Source organism: Pseudonaja textilis, chromosome 3 (assembly GCF_049901715.1).
Source record: "Pseudonaja textilis isolate UNSWEBS1 chromosome 3, rPseTex1.2, whole genome shotgun sequence".
Lineage (NCBI taxonomy): Eukaryota > Metazoa > Chordata > Lepidosauria > Squamata > Elapidae > Pseudonaja > Pseudonaja textilis.
The window spans coordinates 140,461,367-140,472,424 of NC_141992.1; the positions used below are offsets into that span (position 1 = coordinate 140,461,367).

At 41.0% G+C, this 11,058-nt stretch overlaps 1 protein-coding gene across 2 annotated transcripts in view; it reads right to left on the bottom strand.

The window, feature by feature from the left end:
• Positions 1–10,682, bottom strand: part of RIPOR2 (RHO family interacting cell polarization regulator 2) — a 100,163-nt gene extending 89,481 nt beyond the window's left edge. The window contains exon 1 of one of the 2 annotated variants that reach the window (XM_087930961.1): positions 10,273–10,679. In XM_087930961.1, the coding sequence (XP_087787087.1) occupies positions 10,273–10,624 (352 nt within the window). In that variant the 5' untranslated portion in view covers positions 10,625–10,679. Of the gene's footprint in view, positions 1–10,272 lie in introns of both variants that reach the window. The other variant, XM_087930962.1, reaches the window with a different exon arrangement.
• Positions 10,683–11,058: the final 376 nt, after the last annotated feature.

Below are 11,058 nucleotides of genomic sequence, written 5' to 3' on the forward strand. Positions count from 1 at the left end.
GCTCCCCGGCTGCCATTTTGAGCCCATCAAAATCTACTGTCAATGACATAAGGAAAAAAATTAAGATATTTGAAAAATCAAAAATAAAATCCTTTAGCCCACGGCTGGCTGCTCTGGCTGAATCAGCAGTCCACCACTTCAGGAGGCAAATGCAACCAAAAAGCTGTTGATTATTCCAGTGCAGCTCCTCAAGTGAGGCAGTTCAAAAGAGCCAAAAGAAAAAAAGTGGACCCTTTTAAACCCACAACAAGCCCTGACGGATCAGCGACTCGTGACCCAAAGCGCTGGAACCACCACAATTAGAGAGAGGCAGGCTTAAGCATCTTGCTGCTGTCCCGGTGCTCTGGGGGCTGTCAAGCGAACTGGACCTAATGTCCAGGTCCCAAATTCTCCCAAACTAGGCAAGCCTGGCCGAAAGCAGGACTTGCCGCGAAGGACTGGAATAGCCGCTTGTAAATTTGACTGTCTAACGCAACTCGTGGCTGCCGCAGCTGTCAAATACAAAGGGAAAAAAATTCAGAGACAGACCGAAGAATTGGCCCCCAGCCCAGGCCACACAGGCTCCTGGGGCAATCACAGTCCACAATTCACTCCAAAAATAGCAAAAAACACAATACACAATAAAAAAAAATCAAAATAAAATAGGGGAAAAAAGAAAATGGCATGAAAGGAAAAAGGTGCAAAAAAACAAAAAGCAGCTGAACCGACAAAGTCAGCCAGCTATCAAACCTTTTTATTAAGCTACTGAAGAGAGGAATCCAGGGAATAGAATTATTCTTCAATAAAGTCCAATATGTCAGAGCCCTTTTAGGGTGGTCTCAACACACTGAGAACAAATGAAGAACTGGGGGTGTTGCCGGGGCGTGTCCTCAAAATTCAGCTCGATCTGCAGAGCTACGAGACTTGAGACAGCCCAGCCTGGATTCTCCCTTAGGTTCAATGGAGAACAAATGCAGAATGCTAAGGAGAAAGGACAGCTGCACAGTTTATTTCTGGGTGTGATAAAAAATTGTGAATAAGGGTCATAGCTAATTCTAATTACTGTACCAGTTTACAATGTGAACTACTAGGTGGGGAAGAGCTGGAGAAAAGAACAGAAGCTCATCCCATCACATGGTGCTTGGGTCTTGAATTGCCGACCTTCCAGTTGACAAATCCACTGTCTTAACTGGTCGGCCACCACACACACACACCCCACTTACCACAGATGAAGAATATTCCAAAATGCAGGTATCAAAATTAGTAATGGAGGAAATGGTCAAGGTGGAAACTGAACCACTTTCTGAGGGGAAGTATTACCTCTCAGCCACTCACTCATTCAACTCAGAGCATCCAAGATTGAGTATCATCTATTGAGGTTGATGAGAACCACTCATTCATCATCCTGTCACATGATCCCTGACCTCCTTCTGCACATCACTAATATGGGGAGAAGATAGTGTCAATAATTCTATCATGGTCTTCGTGGAACTACTGGGTAATGTTATATCTTATTTCAAACTGAATTACTATTTGCATTGATTTTGCTAGTTGAATTGCAGGATATATACATTATCCAGATGCTTATTGTCACAGATGTAGCTGGGCAAAATTTTTCCAATTGACAGCTTTGCTATTAATCTCTGCTTAATGTATCTAAACATCTGATATATGTAGCAGATATATATTCAGCAGGGGTGGGATTCAAATTTCTTAACAATTGGTTCTATGGGCATAGCCTAATTTGTGGGTGTGGCTTACTGGTCATATGACTGGCTGGGCATGGCTTGGTGGTCACATGACTCGGTGGGTCAAAAGATACTCACTTTAACAATGTTCTTGGTGCGGAGTTGGACTAGATGACCTCTGAGGTCCCTTCCAGCCCTGGATTGCCGCGCTGTTTCTAAGCATCTTCTAAAGCTGCATCTAGTGCCAGAGTTGTGGTCCTTCCTTCCTCTCCTTTTTCTTTCCCTTCCTCCCTCTATCCATCCGTCCAGCCATATCTCATTCACATTCCTTTCCCTTCCCTCTTTCTCCCTTCCCTCCCTTTCTTTCTTTCTCCCACCCCTCCCTCTTTCTTTTTCTTCCTTTTAAGAGAAAGCAAGCAAGCAAGCATCTCTATGCTATTCATGGTATATTTTCACCTGGAACCTCTTTCTACTTAACCCAGGGGTCCCCAAACTTGGCAACTTTAAGACTTGTGGACTTCAACTCCCAGAATTCTCCAGCCAGCTGGAGTTAAACCTGACTTAAACCTTAGTACAACACCCAGATATTTAAAGCCATTAAACATCTTGGATTAATCTTGAAACTTTTTGCATACTTGTACTTAAACAGAAAGAATTTTATTTTAACATATATGGCATACTTTAACACAATTCCAAAGCTACTTTTTATGAAAACCAAGTCAAGAAAAGGAGATTTGAAACAAAGCAAAGGTTAACTTTTTCGTTCTTTCTAACCCTTCTAAATGGCAAATAGAAGTGAGCCTTTCTACTTGCCATTTTATTACCAAGAATTTACCAACATCTTCAAATTAAAGAGTTGCCTTCCAATAACAAAAACTCAAGTTTGCAAACTGCCTGAATAGTAACATAGCACATAATTTTGTATGTTAAACATCGAACCACAAAATGGAAGAGGGAAAATATTTGTGAGAAATATTTACTGTGTTTTTTGCTTGTCAAACTTAAAAGGCCATTGGACACTCCATAAAGGTTGTGACAGCAACAGAAGTAATGATGCAGCAGCTAGGCAACCTGCTGAATAGTCTGAATTATGCTTTGGAAATTGTGTAATGTACATATGTTTGTAATCCTACAAACACATGCATATATATGTAATAAAATTTGATAACAAAAACAATTTAAATAAGGTACAGGTATTTAAATACCATTCCATTTTTGAATTCAAACACTATTCCCAGAGTTGAGTTTGATACACTTTCTTCTTCCTTTTTTCTCATCTCATCTCCAACATTCCTATGCAATCCCTCAAGATCCAAATTCAAATATTGTTTTGCATCTCTAGTTCATTTCGTCTTCATTTGATACCAATACTATAATGTCCTATCTGCTTCTGTTTAAATCTGATGGATGCTATTTTACCACAATCTCCAGTTTGTGTGGCTACCTCATTTCATACCAAATTTAATAATGAAAAAAGAGAGAGGAGGGTACCCAATCAGATGGCTCCTCCATTACATTATTGTAAGCCACCTAGAGTAGCCCTATTGCAATATAGGCAGCAAACAAATATAACGAATAAATAATAAATGTTAACTTGCAATGAAGTTTGATCATTTGTAACTTGGAACACTGCATGAACACTGAAAACCATAGATTTCTAAGAATACTTAGAAGCAATACATTGAAAGGATACCAGAATAGGGAAAGCATCTTTAGCATTTCAAGCATGGCAAACCTTTTCCAGTCATAAGATGGCTGAAAATCTAGAGGTACCAAATATCAAAACTGGAATCTCTTGCATGCAAGTTATATCCTCTATCACTGAGTTGTTCTATAATAAGATTTCTTTAAACTTATTATATCCTGCACTTTCTTTGAAGTGAATGTTGGAAGTGATCACTGAACCATAAATTTACAAAACAGTCTCATATCTCCTCAAAACATTCTCAAAACATTCAGTTTAGAAAACATGCCAACAAAAAGATTTTCCAAGTAAATATTTCGAGCGAGCAGACTAAAAACTTTGAATACAGCGAAAGTCCAAAAAGGGAAGTCCAAAAAGGGAAAACAAAAGCAAAACATTCCACATAGTTGAACAGATGCTAACGAATGGTCCTTTGGCACCACCTTTGGCCAAGCTTCTTCCTGCCAACATCATGATTAGCGATAGAACATATCAGGGATTAAAACAAAAATATATTCTGCTTGCTCTTTTAGCCCAGGCCTTACCTTCTTTTTGGAATTCCAGCTCCAATCCCTTACAAAGCAGGAAACAAACACAACAGTGCCAAAGCCTTATGCACTAACCGCCCCGCCCCCTTTCTCTCTCAATGGAACAATTGAACGTTTCTCATTCACCATTTTCTTTCTCTGACTCAACACTACAATTACAAAAACATCAGGGGAGCAACATATTTGAAATATATGTATCTACCTTACCTGGCATATAGGCAAGTGTATAAGAAATAAAAAAGAACAAGCAACCGAGAAAAAGCAAACTGCAAGGGAAAGAGAAATTAACTAAGAAGATTCTACTATAATTTAGGTAGCACCATTTATCTAGATATGTCTCAAACACATCTGTTAAATGAATGTTCTTTCAGACAAGCTTATGTTGGTGGAAGAAAGTTATTGTGTGGCTGCTTTTGCAAATGAGTTTCTTTTTAGATACACATGCATTCATCCTATTAACCACCCAAGGACTGTTGAGAACAGTTAGACTGAGCTACCATAGCAACTAGCATATGCAATCCTTTGAGGTGCATGGCAATCCAGAACAAAGCCTGTCAATGAATATAAGTAGCTTTGTTAAGAATGGAATGTTTCTGTAGAAAAAAACCGATAATGGAACAGAGGGCACCTCGATGTTGGGTTTTTGCTCCAAAAAATGCCCCTATCTTCACGATCTCCCACTATCATCTGTGTTTGGCAAATCAGTGGTGGATTTAGAATAATTGCAAAGGCATTTTTTTCTGTTTGCAAAACTAAAACTCTGCAGTTTGTAGGCAGGTCATCTTCCATTGATGGAAAATCTAACTATATGCTTCTTCCTGACTTCATAGAAAGTAAGGGAGATGACCTTGACAGAGATGTGCAAGAGCTTTGCTAACGCAGTGAGGGGTGAAACATATTTTAAGGTCACAACAGACCAATAACATTCAGAATTGATTCAGACAGATACCTCCCTCATTCACTCATGTATAAAAAGGGGATGAGCTATAGGCACAATCAAGACTTGCAAGATTCTATTATTGTAGCCTACTTCAATAAAAGTAATTTTAGTCTTCATATGGAGCTGATTTCTTAATCTGGTCTACCTAATTGAGCTCACAGGCTTCTGGACTTCAGCAAACATTAATCTCTCCTTCATTTCATAGAGCAGCAGTTCCCAACCTTTTTTGGCACCAGGAACTGGTTTCATGGAAGATAATTCTTCCATGGACTGGGGCGGGGTGGTGATGGTTTTCCTTGGTTGTCCAGGTCATGGACTAGACCATGGCCCAAGGACCCCTGTCATAGAACCTTCAGTGTTCTGTTCCAGATACCTGCCTGGAGGCATTCTAAATAGTCTTCCCAATCCCAATCACAGCAGCAATTTAAAATCATGTTTAATAAATCCTGGGAAATATGTCTGGCTGCAAAACCATACTATTTCAAATCTCAGAAAAGGTTTATCAATGTAACAAAGGACTGGAATCTTTGCAGCTAGGAGCTATGTCTCTTTCTCTCATGTTCGTTATCATAATCTATGGAAAACATTTAGAGGGAAACAGAAGCATGCTGGCATTTTTATTATAAATTTTCCATTTCAGCAATGGTGGGATTCAAAAATTTTTACTACCAGTTCTGTGGGCATGGCATGGCTTAGTGAGTGTGGCAGGGGAAGGATACTGTAAAATTTCCATTTCTTTCCCACCCCGGCTAACCTGCTTTCCAGCTCCGTTCTCCTGTGCAGGGCAACAAAAGAAGACCCAGCCAATCAGCTGGGACTCAGGAGGCAGAGAATAGATGGGAGCAGGGCCAGTCAGAAGTGGCATTCTTAACTATTCAAAATTTCTGCTACCAGTTCTCCAAACTACTCAAAATTTCCGCTACCGGTTCTTTAGAACTGGTCAGAATCTGCTGAATACCACTTCTGCATTTCAGCCTTGTCCTACCTAAAACTAATAAGGATACCAGTGCATGCAAAATAAATGTTTGTGCAGGTAAGATTATCAACCTTGATGCCAACCAAAACCAAGTATTTAATAGTGAGTGCCATATCAAGTGCATTAATCAAACAAGTGGCAAGAAAGTAGGGGCAGGCAGGCACAACACAGGTTATGGAGACAGTAAACACAGTGTCAGACATAAAGATCTCAAGTGCCTATATACTGTACAAATGCACAAAGTCTGGGGAACTAACAGGGTGAACTCGAACTAAGAATACATGAAGGTAAATATGATATAGTTGGAATAACAGAAACTTGGTGGGATGAAACCCGTGAAACTGGAACATACTGGTAGAAGGATACAAACTATTCAAAAAAACCAAACCCCATAAGAGAGGAGGTAGAGTTGCACTGTATGTAAAGGACTATATTGTAAAGCACTATATTGCTACAGAAATGCATGAAACCAAAGATGAAAACCTCCTAGAATGCATATGGGTCAATATAAAAGAAAAAAAGAATGACATGGCCATAGGTGTATATTATAGGCCACCCAATCAAGCAGAAAAAATAGATGTCCTTTTTGCCAGCCAACTAACAAACATATGCAGGAAACACACAACAATAGTAATGGGAGACTTCAATTATCCTGATATCAATTGGAAAACTAATTCTGCACCAAGTGAGAAATCAAATAAGTTCCTAACCACCTAGCTGACAACTTTGTTGTCCAAAAGGTAGAGGGTGAAACTAGAGGGACAGCCATACTGGACTTAATTCTTACAAACAGAGAAGAAGTGATAGAGGGAGTTCAAACTGCAGGAACCTTGGGTGAGAGTGACCATGTCATACTAGAATTCAACATAACACAAACACAAGCAACAGAATATAATGACACCAGAGTCTTGGATTTTAAAAGAGCTGATTTCAATAAACTCAGAGAGAACTTGGGAAAGATTCCATGGATGAAAATCCTAAAGGGGAAAATAACTCAAGAATCTTGGGAAACTCTAAAAAGTATGATCATAGAAGCCCAGACCAGCACAATACCACTGAGAAAGAAAAACAAGAAATCCAAGAAGAAACCAGCATGGCTGCACAAGGATCTCTGGCAAATTGAAAGAAAAAAAGGACAAGTACAAAAAATGGAAAGGACGTACAACTAAGGCAGAATATCAACAGATAGCCAGAATCTGCAAAGACGAAGTCAGGATAGTAAAGGCTCAGAATGAACAAAGACTTGCAACAAAAGTCAAAGATAATAAAAAAAGTTTCTTCCAACATATAAATAACAAGAAAAAAATCAAGGAAACAGTTGGTACACTAAAGAGAGAAGACGGCAAGGAAGTAACAGGCAACAGAAAGAAATCAGAACTGCTTAAATCATTCTTTGCATCTGTCTTCATGCAAAAAGAAACTATAGCTCAACCCACCAAAAACATAACTGTAAAAAACAGACCAGAAATAAAAGTTAAAATAAGCAAAAAAAATAGTAAGAGAACACCTGTCTGATCTTGATGAAAAAAAAAAATCACTGAGGCCTGATGGATTACATCCCAGAGTTTTAAAGGATCTGGCAGAGGTAATCTCAGAACCACTGCACCATATCTTTCAAAAATCCTGGAGCACCGAAGAACTACCAGAGGACTGGAAAAGAGCTGATGTGGTTCCCATCTTCAAAAAAGGGAAAAAAAACAGACCCAGGAAACTATAGACCAATCAGCCTAACATCAATACCCGCGAAGATACTGGAAAAGATAGTAAAAAAAAACAGTTCTGCCAACATCTAGAAACAAATAAAGTAATAATTAGCAGTCAGCATGGGTTTGTTAAGAACAGATCATGCCAAACCAATCTTATTTCATTCTTCAACACAGTGACTAAATTAGTAGGCCAGCAAAATACTGTGGATATAGTAGACCATAACCTACTTCTTAGTAAGGTAGAAAAACATGGAATAGATAGCACCACGACTAGATAGACTTGCAACTGGCTGGCAAACCATACTCAACAAGTAGTCCTTAATGGGTCTAAGTCTACATGGAGGGAAGTAAGCAGTGGGGTGCCACAAGGTTCCGTCCAGTACTCTTCAATATATCTTCATTAACGACTTAGATGAGGGAATAGAAGGGGAACTTAACAAATTTGCAGATGATACTAAGCTATCAGGAATAGCTAACACCCAAGAAGATAGGGTCAAGATCCAGATGGATCTTGATAGACTAGAACATTGGGCCATATCTAACAAAATGAAATTCAGTGTAGAGAAAAGTAAAGCCCTACACTTAAGCAAGAAAAACCAAAAGTACACATATAGACTAGGTGAAACCAGGCTCAATAGCAGTCGCTGTGAGAGGGATCTTGGAGTCTTAATGGACAACCAGCTAAATATGAGCCAAAAAAGCTAATGCAAACCTAAGTTGTATTAACAGAGGGATACAATCAAGATCAAGGGAAGTACTAATACCACTCTATAAAGCCTTAGTAAGACCACACCTAGAGTACTGCATCAATTTTGCTCACCACATCATAAAAAAGATGTTGAGACTCTAGAAAAAGTACAGAGAAGAGCAACCGGGATGATTAGGGGACTGGAGACTAAAACATACAATGAACGGTTGCAGGAACTGGGCTTCGCTTGTGTAGTAAAGAGAAGGACATGGGGAGACATGATAGAGGTCTTCTAATATTTGAGAGGCTGCCACGGGGAGGAAGAGGTCAAGCTGTTTTCTAAAGCGTCTGTACGCCAGACAAGGAATAATGGATGGAAATTGAACAAGGACAGATTTAACCTGGAAATAAGGAGAAACTTTCTGACAGTGAAAACAATTAACCAATGGAACAGCTTGCCCTCGGAAGTTGTAGGAGCGCTATCACTTGAGACTTTCAAAAAGAGACTGGACTGCCATTCGTCAGAAATGGTGTAGGGTCTCCCGCTTGGGTGGGGGGTTGGACTAGATGACCTACAAGGTCCCTTCCAACTCTGATTATCTGTTATCTGTTAACTATCTCATTGTCCATGAGATTAAAGAAATATCATAGCCACAAGAACTGGCTGCTGCCTCTAACTTCTTGCCTAGTTTATCCAATACATCTAAGTCAACAAATTTATTAACTAGTATGCATTGCCAACTTACTGCCTTTTCCTTAGGCTTTTTATTCAAAGTCCTAACTTACCATATCACATAAACTCAAAGCAGCTACCACCTGAAATTTACAGAAAGCAGAGGTTGCAAAACTTGCCATATTTGAAATATCAATGATCTTTTGATATTTGGAACTTAAAAGCAATAAACCTAAATTCATAGCTACTCTGGGTTTAAAGGGCATTACATTTAAATTTTTGATAAAAGAGCTGCACATGACAGAAAGAGCATACTTCTTAACCTGACTTTTTGGATTAATAGGTTCTATAAATACAATGTGGTATTTTTGGCTGCTGGACTGGTGGGGGTAATTTCACTGCATTATTCAGAAATCAATGCTATGACTAACCACAGTTGCAATTCAAACCTAAGTGGTACCAACCAAATGAGTTGAACTTTCTTTCCATAGGCCCTGTCAGCTTCAGCAATGTGAAGGAATTCTGGGAGTTGTAGTTTGTGGGTTGCTTAGCCATCATAGTGTTAAGCTGCATAGACTAAAAGGCTTTTTCCACAAGGCAATTGAATTTTCTTGGGTGTTTTTTTCTTTGAAAACGTTTTGCTTCTCATCTGAGAAGCTCCTTTATTAAAGCACCTTTGGGACAACCAGAACCTGGATGATTGAGAATCTCCCTAGGCCTAGAGTCCTAGACGGTTGCATAGACCCGGGTTTCTCAACCTGGTGACTTTCCCACATAGAAACATCGGCATAGACAATGATCCCAGGCCCTACTTTTGTGTGTCTTCTACTCTCTAGCAACAATACAACTACTCTCTAGAAAAAAAAATTAGATTTGCTAATAGGCCCAGTTTCAGCCACTGCCACTGCATCTCCTTCCCAAAAAACCCACAGGAGAGACGCTTAAGAGGTGTAGCTTATCATGAGGTAAGATGGACGGCTTATAAAATTTATTTATAAATAAATAAGGCCATGGGAACGGAGACTGGGCACAGAGCCACGTCCCTTTACTATCTCATTACAGATAAACAGCAGAGTAGCACAGGAGGATAATTGGCAGTAAGGATTCCCACGAAGTATGGACCCCGTTTCTGTTTCAGAGAGGGAACCCAATATCTGTACCCTTCTTTTAAATTACTTTAAAGCTCCGAGGGGTCCTAAGGCGAATTAAATCTTAGATGGGCGTCTAGGGCGAGGCTACATTTTTCTTCACAACCAGGACTATTGAGAAGCGGAAAGCAACTCCCCCAAAAGCTCGCAACCGAGCCCTGTGAGGAAAGGAGGGGCGCGCGGAAAAGCAATTCCCGCCTTCTCCGAGGGGCAACGAAATGTCCGCCTCGAGGGCCACTTACTGCAGAAACGCCGGCGCTCGGTTCTGCGCCTCCCAGGTCTGTTCCTTAGAAAGCATCGACAGCGTTGGCCCGTCCGGAGCTCCATGGAAAAAAGCGCGGAGGGTCTAAAGCGGCAGCGGCGGCGCCAAAAGTCGCGCGGAAGGCGCGGCGAGGTTGCACGTGCCGTGAAGGAGGAGAAGGAGGAGGCCGGCGCCCAGCGAGAAGTTTTGGCCCCCAGTTTCCTCTCCGACGGCGGAGCGCACAGCCCGCCGCGGACAGCTCCGAGGAAACACAAGAGTGATCGGTCCTGGTTACTTGACTCTACTCTCCGGAAGCCCAGCTTCCAGCGCCTCCGGCGCCATGTTTTATGCATGAGGGCGAGAGGCGCGTAATTTCATCCATCTTCAGAAGCCCGGCCCGCGAGCGCTGTTTTCAGGTTTCGCCTGGTGGGTCACACCATCTGAAAGCGGCCGCCCATTCAAAGAAGACGTTTCTGGGGGAAGGGATGTGTTTAACCCCCCCCACTCCCGGCCTTCTGAAACGGGCTCTTAAGTCGTTCCAGGGAGAGCGCGTTTTTCTCCTCAGTGAATGGCGGGTGCTGTATAGCATATGCCTAAGCACACCTTTCTGGCTAGTTGCCGTTTGCAGGCGACTTGTCCCCTGGTGGTACGCTGCGAGCAGTGTTTTGGAAATGTTCGTTAAAATAGGTTTTAAAAACAGCAGTGATCAAGGTCGAGGGCCGGATGACGGAGCCCCAAGGTCAGATCTCAAGGTTTCTTTCTCTGGTGAGCTGAGACAAATGATTTA